This window comes from Balaenoptera musculus, chromosome 9 (assembly GCF_009873245.2).
Source record: "Balaenoptera musculus isolate JJ_BM4_2016_0621 chromosome 9, mBalMus1.pri.v3, whole genome shotgun sequence".
Taxonomy (NCBI): Eukaryota; Metazoa; Chordata; class Mammalia; order Artiodactyla; family Balaenopteridae; genus Balaenoptera; species Balaenoptera musculus.
Genome location: NC_045793.1, coordinates 88,564,004 through 88,589,337, shown reverse-complemented (window position 1 = coordinate 88,589,337; position 25,334 = coordinate 88,564,004). Strand labels below are relative to the sequence as shown.

Genomic DNA, 25,334 nt, shown 5'->3' with positions numbered 1-25,334 from the left:
TGTTTTAATGAGGATACGAGTTTTAATAAGAACAATTTAGGAGTTAAATGATTTGGAAAAAAATCTACATTATGGAAATGTGTGCTACATTTTAAAATACTCTGTAAAAAGTTGATTAAAAGAAATGTTGATGCTTAAGGGGGTTTCCAATGAGAAATTGTCCTGATTCCTTGTCAGCTCACAACTAATCCGAGTCCTTTTGGAGGATATAGGCCTCATCTGCCCATAGTAGACATTTTTCATGAGCTGGTGCTACACCAAGTCCTTGTCCTTTCCCCTAGATGAGAAATTAAGGTCCTTGTTCCCAAGTCACCTCTAGAACCTAAGGTGTTCTCTCACCTTGGCCACTCTGAATAGTGGTGGAGAGCTGAATTTCCAATAATTAGGAATAAGAAAGGGAACTAGGTTTATCTGGGAGTGTCTTATTTATTCCCTTGGCTTCAAATGCTATGTGTATGCTGATAACTTTTTTTTTTTTTAATATTTATTTACTGATTTATTTTTTTGGTCGTGTTGAGTCTTAGTTGCGGCACGCCGAATCTTTCGTTGCGGTACCCGGGCTCTTTGTTGCGGTGTGTGGGCTTCTCTCTAGTTGTGGTGCGTGGGCTCTCTAGTTGTGGCACACTGGCTCCAGAGCATGCGGGCTCAGTAGTTGCAGTGCACGGGCTCAGTTGCCCCGTGGCATGTGGGATCTTAGTTCCCCGACCAGGGATCGAACCGGCATCCCCTGCATTGCAAGACCAATTCTTAACCACTGGACCACCAGGGAAGCCCTATGCTGATAACTTTTGAATTCTCTATTTCTAGTCCTTTTCCTCTATCTCTGGACCCAGACTGCCAACAGAACAATTAGACCTGAATGTGCCATATTTACCAACACCTGATATATCCAAAACCAAAGTATTCCCTAAATCTTTTCTAGTGATTTTTTCAGGCTTACCTAAGTTTCAAAACTTGTCATTTACTTGTTCATCCTTTACTAAGCACATACTTCGGGGCATGCACGATGTTAAGTACTAGAAAAACAAAGATAATACAGTTTCTAGTTTTTAGTTTAGTTAAATGGAAAAATTGTCTCTGAACCCTCTTTTGTTTTCACTTCACTTAGTTGTTCAACAAGCCCAGTCTGTTTTTCTTCCTAAACACAAATGTCTCAAACTTATTCCTATCTTCCCACCTCCACTGCCATTGCCTTAAATCCACAGCTTCATTATTTCTTAGTTAGACCATTGCAACACTGTCCTAACTGGTCTCCCTGACACTGACATCTTCAAATTCATTTTGCATACAGTCATCAGCAAAGATCTTAAAAAATAAATATGGTCTTATTTTTCTGCTTACGCTTTTTTAGTGAGTTGCATTATCTACAGAACCAAGTCTACATTTCATAGCATTTCTTGTGAGGCCCTTTGGAGACTGGCACTATTTTCTGCCACTGTCTTTATTCGTCTTGTACACCATTCACAGTAAGGTGTTTCCTCGCTGAAAGCACACCCGTTTTCCTTGTTGTGTTGTTAACATGTGCTGTCCTCCCCACTGTTGAGCTCTCTTTTACGTTTCGTGGTCCACCCTCCAAATGCCATTTCTCAATGAATTCACATTTTGCCTCCCTTCCTATTAGTCATTACCTTTTCTAAAGTCAGGTAATTGGATTTATCCATATCACTAGCATATCACTCATATTATGTTATTGCCATTGTATTATATGTTTGTCTCCCCTGATACCCTGAATTCTTTGAGGGCACAGACTTTGTCTTCATTTTTGTGTCTCTTGCACTGTGCCTTGAACATGGGATTCACTCGTTGAATGAATGACTTCCCATTCTTCTAAGCATGAAGTTAGGGTCTTCCTGGATAGTAAAGACCTGCAGTCATCTGTATGCTAAAAAGTTCCAGAGATTAGAGGTGCTATCTTTAGTTCCTCTAGGTATAAACATTCATGCCACTTTTTGTTTATCTGAGTGTTTTGAAGAGTAACAGTCCATTCCCTGCCTTTTTTTTTTTTTAATACAAATTCACGGTGATGGTTTTTTTAAATAAATTTATTTACTTATTTATTTTTGACTGCATTAGGTCTTCGTTGCTGCAGGCAGGCTTTCTCTAGTTATGGCGAGCGGGGTATACTCTTCGTTGCGGTGCGTGTGTTTCTCATTGTGGTGGCTTCTTGTTGCAGAGCATGGCTCTAGGTGCGTGGGCTTCAGTAGTTGTGGCACGCGGGCTCACTAGTTGTGGCTCACGGGCTTAGTTGCTCTGCGGCATGTGGGATCTTCTCAGACCAGGGCTCGAACCGTGTCCCCTGCATTGGCAGGTGGTTTCTTAACCACTGCGCCACCAGGGAAGCCCCACTGATGATTTTAAGTTGAATTAACTTAGAGAGTATTTCCCTCCCTTCCATTGCTGCACTCACCACCTCTCCTTTGTATGCATAAAAATGTCGTTTGAACTCTTCTTGATATATGCCATATGTTCATGAATTATCACATTGCCTGAAATCAGATCAAATGTGTTGCTCGTTGGGTTGTGTGGACCTCATACACTGACATGTTAAGTTTTTTTATTTAAATAATTTAATGTTTCAGATTGTAAAGCTCTTCCAAAACAAGCAGGATAGGATATTTCACAAATCAATTGACAACCTATGAAAGTATTTCACAAATCAATTGACTAACCTATGAAAGTATAAAAATAATGAGCATGTTAAAATTTAATTACAGTTGTAAATTGATTTCCTTTTGTTGGCAGAAAGAACATAGTTTATTAGCCCAGGAACAGGTTCACACTGTTTTAACATCAAGCACTTCCAGCTGAAGCTTGTTAGTGACTGCCTCTGGGATTAAGAAAAAAAATCCTCCCTGTGGTACATGAACTCCTATTGTTAAGACATAAATAATCAGCTCATCCCCTAGATGGATGAGAACAAAGAACATAATAGTACACAGAGCAAAGATTAACTAAGCAAATATTGTACAACCCCATCAAAGATGTAAAGTTTAAAACATTTTATGTTTAAGGAGGTTTTTAGTTTTTATTTTTCTTTGTGAATGCCTCAGTCATGACATAGGTGCTAGTCGGAGGGAAAAAAATAAATATTTTGGCTTTTGAATTAGGTAGACTGATTATTTTAAGCTAAAGTAAAATAAAATCCTTTAATTAGTGTCAATATGTTACATATATATGTATATGTATGTGTGTTTATATATGTGTGTGTGTGTGTGTATAAAGACTACGGAAATACTATTCTCTTTGATAGTAAGATGCTTCAGATTTTTAGTTTTGTTTATTTTTAAACCAAGGAGTAAAAACCAGAATTTATATTTTGAGGAGAAACATCAGTGTAAACATGGCTAAAACTTAGAGGTAAAGTGACTGACTTTTTGTACAAGTTTCTTTTTAAACTTTATTCTGTATTTCCTAGCACAAAATCTAAATCCTCACTTTGAAAAAGAAAACCCATTTTGTAGACTAATTTTTTTTTCAGTTGAATTTCATTCATTTGAATTTGAGCTTGATACAATAGACAACAAAAACAGCTGTGGAAAACAGTGTATCCTTCCCTAAGATCTGAAAATTATTGGCAAAGGAATATGTCTTCATAGGTAATAGAAACCAAGAAGGGGAGTAATAATTTCCCCACAGAAATTGAAATTTACTTAGGTAATTAAAATGGTATTTCTTGAAAATTATTCCAGTGTTTCAGGAAAGACCTTTTTATATCTTTGCTTTAAAATTTTCTATGTGTATCCTAACTTTTAATTTATTCCACTATTATATATTTTGTATGATTTATAGTCATGAATTTTTTTGGTAAATTATCTTTAATCCATAAATGTGTAGGAAGTTTTGCTTTGGGATACCATTTTCAGTGTTTAATAATTTCAGATTTTAAGAAATTGTGCTTTTTCCTCCACCTTAATTTATCTTTTAAAATTAAACCTTAAAAACAGTAATTTTATGTCTAATATAATATGCAGTTTGATTTATGAAAAGTTTAAATGTCATAAGGTTAATAAATTCCACATTAATATTACTTTGGTAATATCAAACCTCTCATATCTGATAATTTTGTTCACAGGGTTATTGATTGTTAATTCTTAAGGCTATTACCTGTATCCCTGGGGCAGGACATTTGCCTATGTTGAGATACTTCTTTATCCTTTTTGCTACAATTTCATTTAAATTTTTTCCTCTGTTTTATCTGCAGTGCCTTTGCTGCTGGGTTTCTAACCTCCAGCAGACTCACAGTATCCCCTTTCATTGTGGAATGCTTTCACAGTTGTCTTTTTACTCACTTTTCCTTACTGGTGCCTTCTTCTGTAAAGCTTTCCTTAGTCTGTCTCAATATGATGATCTCTTCCCTATATTCTGCATCTCCCTTTGGGGTAGTGTAAGGAGTATAAGCTTTGAATTCAGATGGTATTCAAACCCAGTGTAGCTCTTACCACTATTACCTCAGTGATCTTGAATATTTACTAACCTCTCTGAAGATGTTTCCTCTTCTCGAAAAAGAGCTTTATTTATAGTACCTAACTCATGGCTGTGCTGTTGTGAGGACTGAAGGAATTAAAGTGCCTAGTGCAATGCCTGTATCTATAGCCTGTAGATACAGATCTGTCGATGTCTGTATCTAATCTATAGAGCCTGGACTCAGTAACAAGTTCTACTCCCTATACTACTAATTACCCATGTTCACTGATATTCAGTAGAACTGACCAATCAGGAGTGAATGCCAGTTACATATGTGTCATTCTCAGGAACTTTGAAGAGCAGTAGAAGAAAAGATAAAAGCACTGACTGGGGTCTTTACTACAGTAGTCATAGTCTTGGCAGACCACCTTCTAATATTCATGAACACCCAAAATGAAGCATTATTTTGGCTAAGCATTTTTAATACGTTAAATATTCTTAGGATTAAGTACTTAATTTAAAATTTGTCACAACTCTAAAATGTTTTCTAGTAAACCTCTTGCATGGTATATATGTTATATTCTTTTTCATTGGGACTTTTGGATTAATAATTTGAAACATCTGCTAACATGTCCAACATATTAATTTGTTAGGGGTGACTGACTAGGGGCTGATAGTGCCAGTCATCCTTTTATGATGTCTGTTTTCTCATCTGTGAAACGAGGCATTGATCTCCAAGGATTCCAGTCCTGATGAGCTAGCTCATAATTTTATTTCATAATAATTTTTATAGTGGAACACTAGTATTTAATAAGTTTGAAGTGCATTTGGTTGCTATAGCCTCCAAACAAACAAAAACAAAACTTTCACCATTGAAAAAAATAGAAATAAAAGGTAGACTTTGGGGAAATGTAGAACACTGAGGTTGGGATTTACATAATAGCAGTTTTGCTCTAATCCTTCTATGCTTTAGAGGAGGTGATAAGTTGTACTAGCCACAGGTTTGGAGCAACTTTGTGATATTTTTATGGGCTCACAGCATGAAACCAGCAGCTACAAATCCTCCTTGTGGCTGAACCACAAGTCACAACTAATTATCTGGCTTTCAGTGGCAAAATCTGTAATCTGTAAACTTTTAAAAACCCATATAGCCTCACTCCAGTGACCTATCAATATTGAAATAATATTCTCAAACTTACCCACTTTGAGCAATATTTTATCAAGTAGTTTCTTTAAAATCCCTGTAAATAAAGGTCAAAAAATGTTTTTATTTCTATGAGTAGGTTTAAGTATCTACTTCATAGGTACTTAAATATTTTGAGATAAAATGCCTTCTGGCAGTTTATAAGGTCTTTCTCAAAGCCCTCTATATTTTGTGTATTTTATCAGTGTTGTTATTTTTTAATTAAAAATTTTTTTTGAGTTGCTGTAGATGCATGTGCAGTGGAAAGAAATAATAAGGGCTCTTTCTTGCTGCATGCCCTTTACCCAGTTTCGCAACCAGGAAATGGCCATTGATGCGATCTACTGATCTTAATCAAATTTTCCACTTCTACATGTATTCATTTTTGTGTATATCTGTGCATATTTGGTTATTTGAAATTTTATTCCATGTGTAGGTCTGTGTATCTCTCTCCACAGTCGATATATCAGTTCTACCATCACAAGGACCCCTCCTTTTATAACCACACCCACCTCTCTCTTGCCTGTTCCCCTAATCCCTGGCAACCACTAATCTCCACCTCTAAAATTTTTGTCATTTCAAGAGTTTGTATAAATGGAGTCATACAGTATGTAACATTTGAGTTTGGCTTTTTTTTTCACTCAGCATAATTAATTCCTTTGAGAGTCATCCAAATTGTTGCATGTACCAATAATTCATTCTTTTTTACTGCTGAGTTGTATTCCATGATATGGAATACACAGTTAGTTTAATCATTCACCCATTGAAGGATATCTGGGTTCTTTCCAGTTTTTGGCTGTCACAAATAAAACTACTATGAATGTTCATATACAGGTTTTTGTGTGAACATGCCCAAAGGGTGCAATTTCTGTGTAATATGGTAATTGCATGTTTAGTTCTGTAAGTGGTATCAGTGTTTTACTACTTCCAGTGAAATACGATAACCTTACTTACGTTTAGATTATTTTAACTTTCCCACTTTTTAAACATCATTGTCTTGATTATTAGATGGTGTCAGTTTTTAATCAAATATGATTTAGAAAACTCATGAGGAGATAGTCTACTTTATCCATATTTCTGCTGTTTCCGTTGTTCTTTATTCTGTCTTGATGTGCAAGGTTCCTTCTTTTTTTTATTTCCCTTTTGTTTAAAGAACTCCATTTAGCCATGCTTCAAAGGTAGGTCTACTAGTGACAGATTCATTAGTCTTCCCTCATTTGAGAATGTCTTTATTTCCACTTCATTCACGAGGGATAGTTTTGCCAGATACAGAACATACAACTGCCAGCCTTTGGGCAGGACTCCTGTTTAGTGCAGGAGAGAAATAAGCCTACCGGGGTAGCTTTCTGTCCTGGATTGGGTGTCAGGAGATGCTGAGCCTGGGTCACCTTGTGCTGTGTGTGGGGATTCGTCAGACTTCCAGCCTCTACATTATTCCTCCATTCCTGGGTCCTTAAGCAGTCTGCCTTCCTCTTTCCACCTTTCAGAGTCCTTTGGTTGCTGTTTAGGTTATTTCCAGGGTTTATCGTTGCACTTAGCAGGGAAGAACTGTAAATATGAATCTGTGCCATGTTATCTGGACCAGAAGTCCTCCTATATATATATTTTTTTAATATATTTTCTTCTGGCTAGGCCTGTTTTTAGTATTTGTTTATGAAATATGTTTTAGGGTTATTTTAGCTCAATTGGATGAAAAGCTTTCTGTAAATTGAACAGTGCTAAAAAAGATTTCAAAATATTCAAATATATTTTGCCATTATTTAGAGAGCTTTTCCCCAACAAAGATTAAATCTTTCTAAGACATCGATTTTATAGCCTGCAAAATATTCCAGTTAATTCTTATTTGCTGGAACTAAATCACTTCCTTCATTTGGGGTCTTAACAACAGTAGTGACTCTTGTGTGTCTGTTTTCTTTGTTACTAAATCTTCGGCTGCTGCAGCAGATGAGAAAGACTCTGATTCCACCTCTTATGTTTGCACACGCTCACATACAAAACTGAGTCTGGTCCTGAGTACCCTTACTGTCTACAGACTTTTGCCATATTCCTACTGACCATATCGAAATATTTAGGCATTAATGCCAGCCTGCAGATGCGACCTCATCATTTTGTCATGAACATTTAACGTTGGGCAAGGAAGTAAATTAGTATTTTCCATGATCCTATTCATCTTTGAATGCACAGTACCTAGACCAACTCCCCAAGAGTTTCATGGATATGCAGTGGGAAATAAAAATTAGATAATTTTAAGGATTCAATAATGGAGAGGAAGGTGGGTATTCTTGTACTTATACATGTATAGAAATAATTTTCCAAAAGTTTCATATATTTTTTCCAGAATTTTTCATTTAGGCATAAATTAATATGTTTGAGATTCAAAATGTTGAACCCATAAGTTAATCTTTGTATTTGATTTTTTCAGTTTTACTCAGCATTATTTTCATAAACTGGCAAAGTACTTTTAAGTTGTTGGTATTTGTACACTGCTTTATGTAACGTTCTCCTAAATTATGTATTTGTATGTTGGTTTTGTTCATACGGTAAGTTCAAGGAGTAAAAGATCTCTGAAATTAGTGTTATTTAATGTGAAAAATCACATTACAATTTAATTGTTTTCACTTTGGTTTAGATTTTTTGTGTATTAGCTTCTCCTAAATGAGACCCTACCCTCCCACCCCGCAACAAATTGAGCAGTCATCTTACTAATATTTTGGAAATGCTTTTTGACTGCTACATCTTAAAGTTGTACTATATCCTTTGTGTAATTTATAAGATTCATTTATCATGGAATCTTGGTAGAACTGGAAGTGATTCAAGGGACTGTCTGTTTCAACTTAACTGCCTTTGGTAATTTGCTGTAACTAATATGGTAAAAGTAATAAGACAGTGAGATACCTGAAAATATTCTTGAAATTCTAACTTAACTAGATTAAAGACAGATTTTGTATTTATGAAGAAAACGGAAGAAGAGTAAATATAGCATACAGTTTGGATTAAAGAATTGAATTAAATATGTGAGAGTATTTGAATCACAGGAAAGTAGAAGTTATAAGAAATAGTATAAGGAAATGCCAGTGGGAAAGTAAAATGTAAGTAATGTCTTATATATTAAAAGAAAAAGAACTACTAAAGAAATCTATTTTTAATAATAAAGGGAGATTAACCTGTGAGTTTCAAATGTCTATTACTAACCTACTTTAGCAAATGAATTCCTTGTAGAAAAATAGAAAGGAATGAAGTTAATGAGTATATTTTGCCATAGGAGACGGTGTCAGCTCTTTTCTGTGTAACTTTCAGACCTACTTTCTCATCATGATCCCTACCTGTTTCTAAACTGGGAAGGAAAATGAGTTTGTCCTGACTTTCAGCAGTACTCACTTTCCCCCAAAGATCCCGTTATTCCCTGGCTGCTCATCCTGTTCTGTGTCTCATCCCTTCATAGTGAGGGTCTCAAGCCACTCCTCTTGTGAGAGATAGGAGCTCAGGGCCTGCATTCTGTCATTACTAAGTGAGCCCTTCTTTAAATCTCTTTTTAATTCTCTTTTGTCTGCGTGAAGACACCTTCATCATTTTACTTTCTCTTTAGTTTGCTTCATGTATCTCATTTTGTCCTTTGACTTTTAACCTTCCCATATTCTTCTGTTTTAGATGTATCTTTCCTAAACAGTATATAGTTGGATTAATTTTTTCAGTCACTTAATCTTTGCCTTTTATTTGCAAAAGTTAGTTAACTTTTAATATAATTACTAATGTAATTTTGTTTATATCTATTATCTTGTTTTATACTTTATATTTGTCTTACCTTTTTTTGTTTCTTCTTCTTACTTTCTTTTGGAATTTTCTAGTTCAGCTTTCCCCTTCTAATTTAGAAGTACATACACTTGTTTCTGTTCTCTTAGTTGTTACTATAAATATTATAACATTCATACTTATCAAAGTCAAAATTTAGTGAGTACTTCTATTCTCTCAGATACCATAGGACCTTGGACATTTTAACTTCTATTTTGTCCACTCCCAATTTATGTATTACTGGTGTTGTGCACTTTAATCCTATTTTTAAACCCATAATATAGTATTGTTATCACCTAAACAGGCAAATTAATTTAGATTTACCATCACATTTACCAGTTTCTTCATTCTTCATTCCTTCTTGCACTTCAGACCTTCCAACTTGGATTCCTTTACTTTCACCTGGAGGTACCTTTTAGGAATTTGAGTGAATAAGGATCTTTTTTTTTTTTTTTTAAATTTTATTTATTTACTTATTTATTTTTGGCTGTGTTGGGTCTTCATTTCTGTGCAAGGGCTTTCTCTAGTTGCGGCAAGCGGGGGCCACTCTTCATCGCGGTGCGCGGGCCTCTCACTATCGTGGCCTCTCTTGTTGCAGAGCACAGGCTCCAGACGCACAGGCTCAGTAGTTGTGGCTCACGGGCTTAGTTGCTCCATGGCATGTGGGATCTTCCCAGACCAGGGCTCGAACCCCTGTCCCCTGCATTAGCAGGCAGATTCTCAACCACTGTGCCACCAGTGAAGCCCGAATAAGGATCTTTTGATAGCAAACCTCTGGTTGTTCTTAGTTTGGAAATGTGCCTTTTATTTCATTCTCAGTCTTAAACGATTGTTTTTTCTGGCCATTTTTTTTAGAGAATACTTTATTAGTTTCTGTAATCAAACCCATGTAGATAAGACCTTACATATTTAATACAGTGTGTTACCCCTGTACAAATGGAAAAAATTATGTTTAACGTTTCTAGACCAATATGGCTGTTGATTTCTGTACAATGCCAACCCAACACAGTACAACTGGGATACTTCTCCAAAGTTGACAGCAGAGCTAAAGTTTCCAAAAATTCAAATTATATATATGTGTGTGTGTGTGTGTGTGTGTGTGTGTGTATAGATAGATAGATAGATTTATTTATTTATATAAAAAGACCAATAGCAGTATGTTATACATCGATAGCAGCAACAGCTTTTCCAGGTTCTGCAGTCATCTGAACAAAATAGTAGAGACAACCAGCACACTCCATTAAAAAAAAAAAAAAAGGTAAAAAACAAAACCTGAGAAAACAGCAAATTCTGTTACTGTTGTGGTACCTGGCACCATTTTTTTTTTTTTTTTAATTAGCTTCTCAATTACCATCTGTCATCATTGTTCTTACAACAGCTGTCAGTCCAGTTGCCAGTCCTGTGAAGATAATCTGTTTTTCCTTTTCTAGCTACTTTTAAGAACTTTTTATCTTTGGTGTTTCATACTTTCACTATGATGTGTCTAGGTATGGATTTCTTTTTATTTCTCCTTGTTTGGACTTATTTGGTCCTTTAATTCTGTGATTTGGTGTTTTTAATCTTCTTGAATGAATTTTCATCCATTGTCTTTTCAGATATTACTTCTGCCCTATTCTTTCCATCTCTGTTTTCCTTCTCGATCTTTGATTAGAAATATGTTAGATCTTCTCACTTGTCTTTTCTATTTTTTAACCTCTTTCATATTTTCTCTTTTTTTAACCTCTTTAGTTTGCATTCTGTATCATTTCTTCAGAAATATCCTCATATTCCTTAATTTTCTCTACATCAGGGTCTAATCTGCCATATAATTTTTAATTTGTTGTATTTTTCATACAGGTTTTTTTGTCAATTCATTTTTTTAATCTACTTCATTTCCTGGTGAAATTGACACATTGAGTGTTTCTCCCTAAGTAATTTATATATGTGCACATTACTTTTCTTGACCTGTTCAGAAGTATTTTTTTTAATTAAAATATTGTTGGTTTGTAATTATGTTAGTTTCAGGTGTAGAACATGGTGATTTAATATTTTTGGGCGTTATACTCCATTTAAAGTTACTATAAAATATTGGCTGTATTCCTTGTGCTGTACAATATATCCTGTAGTTTATTTATTTTATACATAGTAGTTTTTACCTTTTAATTCCCTACTCTTGTCCCTCGCCTCTTCTCTCTCCCCACAGGTAACCAATAGTTTGTTGTCAATATTTATAAATCTCATAAAGATATTTTAAATCTGCAGATAGTTTTATTTTTTATTTTCTAAACAAGCATGGCATATTATTCAGAAAGCTATAGGATATATATATATGTGAAACTGTTTTCAAATAAAATATAGTGAGTTTTCACTAAATGGGCTATTAGAAAAGAAACCTATTCATTAAATTTGAAATTAAAAAATAGTGCTAATACATGGTAATAATATAAATAGTAGCTCATATTATTGAATACTGTGTTACAAGCACTGTGTTAAGTTGCTTTACAGATGACCTCATTTAATGAGCACAATACTATTTCACACATTTTTAACAACCAACTGTTTCATTTAACTTAACTCCTAAACTAAGTAAATGGGAGCACATTTATAAAAATATTGAGTAACTTGACATTTTTTTACCTTTTCATCAACTTTACTCAAAATATTACTAAGAAAATCATTAACAGAATGACAGCTGGACAACTACACCTCTACGGTGAGCACATAACTTACAGCACATACCAGATTTCCAAGTTAATGGGTAAGGATCCCTTGGTCCTGTTGGCTGGAGGCACACTGACAGGTCTGTTCTCTTGAACACTCCCTTTTTTACAGATCATCCTCATTCTTTTAACACATTTTTTATTCAGGCAAGATTATAATACAACTTATTAGAAGTTAGCTCTCTCAGCTATGATCGCATTTTAGTCATACTTTTCATAAGTTTTGGAGTTGTAGTTAGGAGACCTAAATCCTAGTCAAGTAAGTTTCTGTCATTATCTAGTCGTTATCACTTCGGACAAGTCACTGAACATCTCGATTTCTACATTGGTTAAGTTAATTATCTGAATATAGCAATTTTTTTAATGCTGAGGTTGGCATACTTTTTCAGTAAAAGGTCCACATAGTAAATATTTTAGGCTTTGCAGTCCAAGAGGCAAAATGGAGGATAGGATATAAGTATGTGTATAATTAAGAGAGAAAACTCTTGTCTCACTCCACCTTGTTTGCCTATGATGGGGTCATCCCATTTTGTGGGCATGTTTTTCACTCATTTGCCATCAGCTGAAGACATTCTTGGGACAAAGAGGGAAGGGGCTTGGCAGGCAGGACAGGCAGAGTGACCATTGTGGTCAGTTTCACTCTTTGCCACAGTGGCATTTGTGTCCCTGTGCCCTCTTCTTTCCCCCTGAAGAATCCAGCTTTCTCATCAAATTTCAAAGGATTAGTAGTATACAGACCACATTCTGTGATATCCCCCCCTTAAAAAAAAATCAGAAAATACTAGAGGAACTTTATGAGTTGAAAATTAAAGAAGAATTCTAAAATAGCTTGGGGGCCAAAGAAAAAATTAAAATGGAAATTAGAGTATAAAACTATTTCCAAGGTAATAGAGTAAAACAATAGAATGAAAAAATATTATAATTCATATCTTTTTTCCATCTTTTTCAAGTGTTTTCTCGAATGTCTACACCTCAGTGGGGATTAATTTTTTTTTTTTAGCCGCACCCCACGGCATGTGTGACATTAGTTCCCCCACCAGGGATCAAACCACGCCCCCTGCATTGGAAGTATAGAGTCTTAACCACTGGACCACCAGGGCAGTCCTCAAAATATTATAATTCAGTTCAATAAAAGGCAAGAAAGGAATAAGAAAGACACATTGAAGAAGGAGAAATAGAAAGCTTGACATAATGGTAGAAATAAAATTTTAGAATATCTTTACAGTGAAAGCAAATGGAGTATATAGTCCAGCCAAAAGGACTGTTGTTAGACTGACTATAAAAAGAAAGTCACACTATATGTTGTTTATGTGAGCACTATCTAAAGTTAAGAAAATACAAAACCTGAAAGTAAAATGACGAAAAGTACATAGGAAAAAAGATTAGCACCTAAAAGAATACTGATATAGGTATATTAATATTAGAAAAAAAAACACACTTTAAGGCAAAGCCATTACTTTTGAAAAAAAGGACCATTAGATAATAATGAAAAGGTTTAATTTGCCAGCAAAACATGATAATTTTAAATGTATGCACCAAATAACAGATTCAGAAATATAAAGCAAAAACTAACAATTACAGAGAGAAAAGGACAAACTTCTTATTATAAGGGGAGAATTTTAGTACCTCTCTCAAGTAGATAAAAAAATGATGTTTATAAGATTTCAACAACACAAACAAGCTTGATCTAATAAATATATGTAGAATGGAGAGTGTAACAGCTTCAAAATACATATTCTTTTCAACACATAGAACATCTATAAAAAATGTTTAGGGACTTCCCTGGTGGTGCAGTAGTTAAGAATCCGCCTGCCAGTGCAGGGGACATGGGTTCAAGCCCTGGTCCAAGAAGATCCCACATGCCGCGGAGCAACTAAGCCCGTGCACCACAACTACTGAGCCTTTGCTCTAGAGCCCACGAACCATGACTACTGAAGCCCACGCACCTAGAGTCCGTGCTCCGCAACAAGAGAAGCCACCACAATGAGAAGCCTGCTCACTGCAATGAAGAGTAGCCCCCGCCTGCAGCAACTAGAGAAAGCCTGTGCGCTACAACGAAGACCCAGTGCAGCCAAAAATAAATAAATAAATTTATTTAAAGAAAAAAATGTTTCAAGACATAATCTAATTTGTAATATTAGAAATTAAAGTCTTAGCCTTTTGAATGCAGAGCTTCATATTTCAATGTATTGATACAAAATGTTTTTCTAATTGAAAAAATGTTTTATATTTGCTAAATGTAGTATTTTCTATACATAAAATACTGTGGTAATCTATCCATATGTTCATTTAAAAAATTGTTAATAAAGTAATGACAGCTGACTGAACACTGCATAACAGTTTTCCCTTTGAAATTGTAATGGGAGGGAGTTCCCTGGTGGTCTCGTGGTTAGGATTTGGCGCTTTCACTGCTGTGCCCGGGTTCGATCCCTGGTCAGGGAACTGAGATTCTGCAAGCTGCGTGGTGCAGCCAAAACAAAAAAAAATAATAATAAAATAAAAAATAAAATTGTAATGGGAAACATAGTGGAGTCTTCGCAGCATAATACGGTGAGCAAGGACTCTAGGTTTGAATTCTTGCTAAGACACCTCCAGTTCTGGGATCCGAGGAAAGTTACTTAACATCTCTAAGGCTCGTTTATAAAATGAGTACAATAGCTTCTACCTTGTAGGGTCAAGAGGAATAAATGAGATGCTGTGTATAGGTACTTGGTACCAAGCAAATCACTACTACTATTACTGTTTTTATTACTCAGAATGTTTACTGCATCTCAAGGTATTGATCTCAAGTTAAGTGAGCATTTTTTTATTCCTAAGACACATGATTAGGTATTACGGATACTATAACTCTTATCCCTTATATTGCCACAGACAGTTACAGGTCACCAAGTCTCCAGATCTTGCCCTTGCTGGCTTCTTTTTTCTGTTGGCCTGCAGGAGATGAGAATAAAAAATTGGGAGAAGAGAATGGGCTACTCAAAGAATTTCAGCTCTTGGGTCAGCTTGCTTTCTTGGGTTTCAGAGCATTTAACACTTTTGTTGGCCTTATGCATGTGAAGTTATTTTGATTTTGACCTGTCAAAATACACTTTTGCTTTTGCCAGTATTAATCCACCCGGTGTTTTCCTGACTACCTAGTTGGTGATCAGTTTTAAAAGAAGACTAAGTCCCGGTCTGAAGGATGTATTTCTTATCTCATCTAACCAGCTACCCAACTCTGAAAAAGGCCCACTTTCACATTTTAGCTGCGCAATTCTCAAGGGAGTACAGATTTGCTATTCTGAGCTATTTAGATAGAAACTTCATAAATTTTTTATGGAGAGAAGGAATGTCCTTTGTTTATAGTTTTTAAAGGTTAGCAGTCATGTGTGTGTCATTAAATGAAATAAATTTATCTCTAGTGGAGTCCTTAAAGGTTGATCATTGGTTTAACTAAGACTTTAAGCATATGTACAAATTTGTATATACAAATTTCGAAGTAGTCATATTCTTTGCAGATGTTCTTCTGAATTCAGTTATATATCTTTATCAAAGTATAAAATGTTTCAGAAACAAGGGCATCATGTAATCTGATTAAACCATTTTCTCATAAAAATGCTTTCTTATTTTTAGATTACCTCTTTAGTGACTCTTCAGCTATTAACCCTGGTTGGCCATGATGATCAGCTTGATGGACCAAAATACAAATGCACAGTATCTCTAGACTTCATCAGAGCTATTGCTAGGTAAGTGTAGAATAATTGTTAAATGTCTTGAATTATGTAAATGATACACTAAATATAAAAATTAATCTTCTTTCTAGTGTAATGTCATTAGTCATTTAAGCAAGAAAAGGTCATTTTAGTGCCAAGAATGAATAAGTTTCACTGTAGAATGAACCCGCTCATCAAATTTACAAATGACATATAATTGGGAGAATTAGCTAACATGTTATATAGCAAAAAATCAAGATTCTGAGAGACCTTATCAGACTGGAATAATGGTCACATAGTAGCAAGGTAATATTTAATGGGCAGTTGACTACAAAAAACTAGTATGTACTGTAGTGTATACAGAAGTCGAAATACAATTACACATGAAACTTATATAATGTTATAAACCATTGTTACCTCAATTAAAAAAACAAAAAACAAAAAACCTCATAGGTACTAAAACAAGATGGAAGAGACCTGGCTTAAGTTCTAAGTATTTTAGATGACTACAGGGTTTTAAAAGTCTTGGTGTCTTGTTCAAGGGATATAATAGGTCTACTATGTGTTGCCATAGGCAGATCAAACGTGGTATGCTATGCTGTGCTTGGAGTTTTAAAAGGGGGCATTAATGAATGGGTACATGCTGAGGGGGCAGGAGGAGAGTAGTAGAATGAGGAACCATGTCACATCCCTGAGTGAGGGGCAAGGTGTGAGAGAAAAGGCTTAGGAAGGATATGGTAACGACCTCTAGATTTCAGAGGCTGTCATGTGCAAAATGGATGAAACTAATTCTCGATAATTCTAGAGCATTAGAAATTCAAGGGAAGAAAGTATGTCTGTCAAAATGAAAGCTATCTAAAAATGTAACGCGTTTCCTCATGAAGAGGTGTACTTGCTGTTAGGCAAAATGTGATAGCCATTGGTTGCAACTGGATAACAGTTTGTCAGGACTTGTAGTAGAAGAGGTAGTGTGTGGGTAGTCTGGTAGGTGGAACAAGACAAGCCATAATGCAGTGTCTTCCCAGCCTTTTTGAATATGATGATTCCATTTTAAAATCCTTTTAAAATTAATCATGGAAGTATTTATGTATATTTCAAAATTAATAATATATAAGCATGGAACATTATTCAGCCTAAAACCAGTGCTTGACATAGGTATGGATTTGCAGATCTCCTCTAATGAATTTTACAGTTTCTTGAAGTTTCTGAAGTCCACAGGTTGGCAGCCTCTGCCCCGAAGTCTCTTCTGAATTAAAAGTTCTGTGATACTATGAAGCAGGTATTGAGACATTTTGATGACATGTAGACTCTGAAACTTGAAATGAGGGTTTTGAAATGTGTTGTTAGGCTAAAACTGGGCAAACTTTTACACTGAGGAAATTGAGCAGAAACTTTTTTGGAGTTCATTCCACATGACCATAAAGCAGGAACGTTCTGTTTCTAAACAATGGTATTTAAAACTCTGTATCCTAAGAGCCTCTGTCAAAGGCATAACTTTTGAATGCTGAATGTTTACTTCAGGGATTTTGTCATGACTGTGTATGTGTTGAGTTGTGCCCCATCATAATCATGTACAGGACAGGTTTGTGAGTGCCCCATATGATGAATATGCAGTGAACCGAACTGAACTGTGTGTTGCTTAATCCACAGCATCACTGATAATAAACACATCCAGAGAAGTGCACTTCCATTTACAACCTCAGAAGGGAGCAGGAATTGTAGACCTGGAATTTTGCCGTAGAACTTGGGAACTCTAACTTGCTTTGTTACATGTGTTTACTCTTTCTTACTCTCCATGGGCAGTGTCCAAAGAATAGTCACCTCCCTCTTTCCACATCTGCCCTCATCCCCACTCCCAACCCAGTGATGTTTTTGTACTTCTTTTCCGATGATTTAACCTGCCATTTTTTCCCTCCCTCCCCCATCCTTCTCTCTTTCCCTAATATTCTTCGTCACTGCCTTAATGAAAACCTGATTCTTACCTGGAGATACTACTTTCCCTAGAGTTATCTCTAGTGGTAGCTTCTTACTTTCTCAAACCCCAGTCCCTCAGGGTTGGATGCTCGTTAAGTGCTCTCCTTTTTTCTTGTTGCCATTTCTAGATTGTTACTTTCCCCCAGTTTCTTGTGAAAATGTGGGTTTGTTTGAGACTCTTGCAATCTGGCTCTATTTTCCTCTTCTCCTTATGACTGATTATCTTCTACCAGCCTCCCAGCCATTCCACCTCATGTATTGAACAGTAGAGCACGTGGTTCATAGGTTTCTTTTCAACCTAGATTCTCGACTCTATTCAAACCGCAAGTCCTAATGTCTGTATTTGCTCTGTTCAGCATTCACTGTTTCACAGAACTAAATCGAGACCATCAGTTGAGAACTTCTTCAGCTACCTACATTGGTGCCCATCTTCTGTCTTTCCTTTATCAGTAGGTTGGGATCCTCTTACTGTCTCAGGTGGCTTCTTCCACTTCTGCTCTGAATTCCATCTCCTCCCTTTCCCCAGAACCTTTTGCAGTCCTCAGACTCTCTGTTCTGTTCTTTCAGGCACCCAACACGGTTGACCTCTTTCTCTCTCTCTGTCTCTCAAAACTCTCTTCTCCTAGAGCCCATGATTCCAGTCTTCTGGTTTTCATATTTATTCTTTGGCTGTTTCTTCTAAAGCTCATTTGCCAGCGTATCCTATCCACCTGACCTTTAAATGTAGCTGGTCCTTGAGTGCTTTTTTCTTTTCATATTATATTTTTTCCTAGGTAATTTTAGCTTTACCCCTGCTTCAACATCTATCTATGCACTGATCTTACTCCCCAGTTTTTAAAGGCCAGACCTTTTTTCTAATATTCTTGACCTTTATTGGATGTTTCCCACCTATATCAATGTATTTCCAAAACTGAACTCAGGAATTCCTACCTCTACTTCTGCCTGCCAACAAAAAAGGAGTGATGCAGCTTTCCTCCAGGGTTCCCTGGTTCAGTGACTAGCACTGCAGTCTGCCATGTTACACAGGCCTGAAACCTGGGAGTTATTTTTGACATTTCTCACTCCCACACTGCCAGTATCCAAGCATTAGTCCTTTTGAGCCTGTTGAGTCCCTCCTATTGTATCTCAAATTCATTCACTTTTGTCATTTGTTCTGTTAGCCCTCTAGACCAGGCCACCATCATCTCTTCTCTGGTAGCTTCCTAATTGGTCTTCTGTCTACTCTTATTCCCTTATAATTTGTTGTCCACACTATTGCCAGAATGATCTTATAAAAATTTAATATCACCTTCCTACTTAAAAGTCTTTAATATCAATAGTTTCCCATAACTCTTAGGATAAAAGACAGAATGTTTAAAATAGCTGGCGAGGCCCCAGTGACCTGGCCCCGGCCTTTATGCCCAGCCACAACTGCCGCGCACATCTTCTCCCCTAGGTATTTGCACTTTAACCGCTCTGGCTGTTTTCAGTTCTTCATATACACCATTCATTGCATATGCAGCATTTCCCAACTCCTCCTCTCCTTTATCTAGCTAACTGCTGCGTAACCTTTAGATTTCAGTTTAAATGTCTCTTCCTTGAAGAAGCCATCTCAAACATACAATGACCTCCCATCGCTCACGCCTGCACACACACACTATAAACAGTTATACAGGTCCCCTTATCTTCTCAGACTTACCATTATTTTACGTAAATAATTAATTCAGTAATTAGAACTTCCTCCCTACAGTATAAGCCCATGAAACTCAGAGCAGAGACTGCGTCAGTCATTGCCTTACTCAAACCCAGCACAAGACTTTAAACTTAATATATGCCAAATGTCCAAAGTATTGCATGTTTCTTAAAAATCACGATTAGCAGTAAAATTTCAGATGAAAGGGAACAATTGTGGTCTTGACTCTGGGGGCAGCAAGAAGAAGGGAGCTACTAAAGAGGCAGAGTTTCATTCGAAATTGAGGTTTGGTGGAGATCGGAGATCCCAAGGATAGTTAACAAAGATGAAGTAGGTAGCCCTAGTTCCAGACACCCGTGGCAGAGAATGAACAATTAGATCACAGGACACAACCTAAATATCCAAAGTAAGGGGATGGATCGGTTATTTATTATATATTCTTACAAAAAAACCATTGTGTGGTTATTTAAAATCATAATTTTGAAGGATAAAAACACAGGAAAATACTCATGATACAAGCTTAAGTGGATAAAACAGTGATATAAAAAGTTGTATATTATACAAGAAAGGCAGAAAACCCTAAGGCAAGGGAGTAATGGTCAAAATTGTCAGTTGCTGCCAAGAAATCAGGCCGAGTCTATGCAATTTAATGGTAAAGCAGTCATTTGTAACTTTATCAAGAACACTTTCAGGGATACAGTGGGGTAGAAGTCAGGTTATAGGGCATTTAAGTAGTATTTATAAGAAAGTTGATGCAGCAAATAGAATGCTTTTTATTCACTTAAGATTTATTGTGTTGTCCATTATAATCCCTATGCTAGGTTTTGGGGATATAGCAAGAAGTATAACAGATTTGTATCCTATTCTCATGTGCCTACATTCTAGAATATTTTTGCTATAAAGAGGAAGAGAGGATTATTACTTACTAAACAGTTTGTGGGGTTGTGAGCAGGTAATTATTTTTTAAAGATTTGAGCATATTTAAATGCTGATAGGAAAGAACTCATAGAGAAGGAGAGTTAATGATACAAAAGAGAGGTATTAATTTAAAGCACAAAGTCCTTGAAAAGGTGTAGAACATGGGATTTAGAAACATTAAAGAAATAGGCCTAGATGAGAGAGGGGAATCCCTTTGCATTATAACAAGAGGAAAAGATGGATTCAGATGGAGCTGAATTGGGAGATTTGGTGGCAAGAAGTTGAAGGAGGTCTGATCTGACGTCTTCTGTTTTGCCTGTAAAGGAGGAGGCAATATTGAGACTAAGGACAGAAGTACTAGCAGTTTGAGAGGAATATGGATATTTGAAATAGCTGCTGTGGGGAATGGGAGAAAGTGCTGACAAGGAAAGCAACTTGATGCTAGTGTTGAGGGCCCAGTTGAGGTTGTTGACCTTGAATTTACAGTGGCAGCAATCTGTGAAACTTGTGATCTTCTCCAACAGCATTCCATATGCCAGGTACTGGGACAGCAAAGGGCTGTAATTGAAATCACATAGGATTGGGGTTTTGCCAGGTGAATTCAGTGGATGCTAGCAAATGAATGCTTGAAGTGACAAACCATGGAGTCTAAGCTAGGAAGGGAAGGAAGGAAGTAAAGCCAGTAGAGGGCTAATAGTTCAGTGCCTGGCACATAATACTCAGTAATTATTTGTAGATCAGGAGAAAGCGAAGAGAGGTTTGTGAACTAGTTGTCTCCTCTGGAGGTAAGAAAGAGGGATAGTGTGCAGTGAAGTCACTAAAGCTGAGGCAGATCTTGGGATGGAGAGGAAGACTGAACTGGGTGCTGCATTATTAGCTGACTAAGAGGTGGTGACAGGGGGATAAAGGGTGGCTAGTGGAATGGTCTGAGACTCAGAGGAGCAGAGCTTTTTGCACAGGGACACCAAGCCCACCTGACAGGACTGCCTGGGCTACAGTAGAGTCTAACCTCATTGGAAAGATCTGAAGAAGAGGCTTGGTCCTTCAGGGGGAGCCAACGTTCAGTTAAGCCTGGAAGAGAAAAAAAAACCATTCATTCATGGAAGAGGTAGAGGACATAGAGAATGTTCTTGACCGAGGAACAGTGGAAAGATCTGGACAGAGAAGCAGTAGGAGGCTGGTTCCAGAAAGGAGCACAGAATATGGAGGTGTAGAGTATGGGAGAGGACAGATGCCAAGAAGCGTATTAAATATTGTCCCTGGGTTGTTCTTAATGTTAACGGTAGTTAAAGTTTCTAATTTTTTCCCTCCACAGTCAGTGGGTAGACGCTACAAAATAACTTAGATTGCAACTTAAAGTTGTATGATTGCAAATTGTCAGAAGGACCAAGCTAAAAATGAAAAACTCAAACTGCCTACAAAAGTAAAAGGAAATAAAATAGTATCCCATGAGAAAAAAGTATTTCAATGTAGTAAAAGCATCAACAAAGTGAAATAAAAGGATAAAGGCAAAATTAAATCTTTAGATATATGCCATGTAATTAACTCGTATTAAAGTATTCTAAATTCTGATTTAAGAATTACTCCTAGGCAGAGTGCCACCAACATTATTTTTGTTTATCCTATTTCTTTCTAGATGCTTACTTTAGAAAATAATTATTTGTGTTCTATGAGAGAGAGAATCTCCTGTAGTGTTTAAAAACTATCTTTGGGATTGTGATTTAAGTTTTGATGTTGCCCTGTGGTTATTCTATCAAATTCTGCTGTGTCTTAAAATAATATATGTGGGGATCAGTTGGGTAAGTCACCTGTTTATACTGGGGGGTGGAGGGATGATAGAGAAAGGTAGTCATACATCTTGGGCAGTAAATGTTTCTGAGAGGAATGATCTTACATATTCATTTCACAATTAATTTAGTTTTTTTTAAAGTCCAAAAATCTTAACTGTATGATTCAGTTTGCTTGAGTGCTTCCCAGTGGCAAAGCAGAGAAATGGAATGTAGTGAACCTTTTATAAATGCTTAGTGTTTTTAAGTGTTTAAGTGTTTTTAGTGTAAATTGCTTAGTGTTTTTAAGTCAGTCCATTCATTCTAAAAAGAAAAATTTATTGCATAAACTATGCTGCAGTGTTAAATAGATTATTAGATAAGATGAAGGAGTCCTACCACTAACAAATCACAGTATTTTCATTTGTTTATGTTCTAGTACTAGTCCATTATACAAACATTTCTCTGTAGCTATCACAACATAGTTGCAATTCTCTTTTCTCCTTACCTCTCTTAATATTGTAGTTATGGCTTCATATTGATCATTTTGTATGGCTTTGTAATAGTCTATCAAATAATGCCTTCTAGTCCCATAGTGTGGGAATTTTAATTGTTTTCATCTTAGCTTCTTCTAAACTTTTTCTTTTCCACTCAGTGCAAAAAAAAAAAAAAGAAAGAAAGAAAAAAATCCAAAAGACAATAAAACTTAACATTAAGTTCACTTTACCTTGTCTCTTTAGGTTTATAACCTTAAGACCCAACATCATTGTGGGGAGATGTGCCTGGAGAGATATACAAATTCAACCTTCCTTTTTGCCTATGATTAAAAATAGCCTACTATCTCTGTTTCCTTCTAAAATCCTCTAAAAAAGATCTTTTCAACCAATCATGAAAAATCTTTTCATGATTTTTTTTAAAATGGTTTGTTAGTGGTACCTTGTTACTAGTAAGTTTGGTGGGGCTCTAGAGTTGAATGAAAGAAAAGCACATAAAAATAAACAGCTTTATGATATAATAACCATACCTTTTGTGTCTTTATGCCTGAGATAAGTTTTTATTTTAGTAACTATTTTTAGTTGTTTTATTACTGCTAATGATAACAGAATTGTTTTGGCAGTGTTTTTATACAATTTGGGAAGTTTTAGTGTTCTTCAGAGAGACACTATTGTAATGAAACAATTAAAGTACTCTTCATTCCATCATTAGGTACCACAATAGCCATAGCATCTCATTTGAGCTATTTTAAAATGTGTTTTCATAAGCAGTATCTATAGTTCCCCATTCCAGATTTTTTAAAATATTTGATATGTCAGTCATTTGCTTAGAAACTTTTTTAGAAAGTGTATTACAAAATGATAGACAAAAACACTAATTGATGATGGTTTAATAAATAAGAGCATGCAATTAGTGCATCTTTAAAGGCTGTTCTCACATGGATGATTATTTTTGCAGAATTGAATACTTTAAGGCTTTAATTTTATACTTATTGCTAGATCATTATATCTAATTATTTTGACCATTTATTCAAATAATAAACCTCCAAGTCTGAATATTTATAGTGAAGGATGAGTTTAGAGAAAGGAAAATAATTATATGTCTCTGTCTCCTGCTATTTTATTCTGCCTGCTATCAGAGTACAAAAATATACATTTACATCGTCTGTTTGTTGTATCGTATTCTTGTATCATACAGATTTAGTTACAATACACACGCAGGTCAGCCAGTGTTAAAAGACTGAAAAGAATGAAAACTACAAATGAGGACAGATGAGCTATGCATTATGTAATGATAAAACAGGTGTTTTGGAAGATAAACAATGTTCAAAAGCAAAGAAGATTTAAATACTTCTGCATCTCTAATTACTTTATTCTGGTTATTAGACAAAAAGCAAATAGCTTTCAGATGAAATCCAAACTTTCTGTAGTATAATACAGAAATACAGAATGTTGGATAATTCTAACTTCGTTTCCTTTTTTTAGAAAAGCAAACTTTATGCATTGGGGAAAAAAAACTTTTTAAAGAAACTCTGTTCCTAGTGACATTTAAAAAAATAATGTCAATTCTATCATGATGCTTTTGACAGTATCTTAGGATTGTTTAGCAGTAGTTGTGAATTATTTTGCATGTGATTCTCAGAATCATACATACAAAGCTGAGCAGTCTAGGCGGTGAGGATGCTAACATACTATCTGTTTTTGTTTATAGGACGGTGAACTTTGACATAATAAAATACTTGTATGATTTCTTGTGAAAACAAGCTTCAAAGCCATATGGACACTGTGACAATGACTAAGCCAAGCTGTGTTCATCCAACTACTCAGTTGGCCAGGGAGAGGAGTTCTTTGGCTCTATTGGATTTGTCCAGACAGGTGCTGGCCCAGCATGGAATCTGATGAAAATACTCTGATTGGTCTGGGTGAATGTGAGCAGAAGACTATTTACCAGGGACCCTGGAGTATTTGGAAGGAACGTGTTAATTATAAACAGCAGGGTTTGAGCACAATCTGTTCTACTCTTAATGATGTTATCTTAACACTGAAATTGCCTGAAACCCATTTACTTAGGACTACATTTTACTCTGTGAACTATCCCCTGCACCTTGAATGTGCCAGCAGCCCTTGTATATAAGCCCAGTCTTTTCACTTCCTCTCCACAGGAGCCTCTGCAGTTGCTTGCCAAAGCAGATTTTCCTAAGGCCACCACTTTAAAAAATCATAGTTGCAAAATATAGTAAGTAGAATTTTTTTTTTTTTTTAAGATCCAAGTTTGTATATGCTTATCTTTCACCCTGATTTTCTCAAAAGGCAAGGTAGTTTGATCAGATATAGGGCAGCTTTCCACCTCTAAGCCTACTTGATAACTGCAGTATGCTTAGGTGAGGTTTATCTGGTCACTTTTGCAATTAACTACCCAACATAGCTTTTTAATCTGCATGATGGTTTTCTTTCCTTTTTTTAGTCATTGGCCTTTACTAGTTCTACAATAAAATTTTTTCCTGTTATATCAGTTATGAACCTTGGGTCTGATTTTCTTGTCTATCCATATTTTTTAAGACGTTTTCTGTTAGCATGTAAATGCTTGAAAATTATTTTGAGCAGATTTAAAGTGCTTAATTACGGAGCCTAGTTTAAATTTCAGTTGCATTTTATTCTTTCATTCTTTTTTTGAAGAAGAATTCTCACAATAGGCACCCCCAAATAGGAAGCCTTTTAAGGTAGTGACTGACACTTTCTGGAT

At 35.8% G+C, this 25,334-nt stretch overlaps 1 protein-coding gene across 1 annotated transcript in view; it reads left to right on the top strand.

Moving 5' to 3' along the window:
• Positions 1-25,111, top strand: part of ORC5 (origin recognition complex subunit 5) — a 72,533-nt gene extending 47,422 nt beyond the window's left edge. The window contains exons 13-14 of the mRNA XM_036864435.1: positions 15,688-15,800; positions 24,303-25,111. Of these exons, the coding sequence (XP_036720330.1) occupies positions 15,688-15,800; positions 24,303-24,348 (159 nt within the window). The 3' untranslated portion in view covers positions 24,349-25,111. The remainder of the gene's footprint in view (positions 1-15,687; positions 15,801-24,302) is intronic.
• Positions 25,112-25,334: the final 223 nt, after the last annotated feature.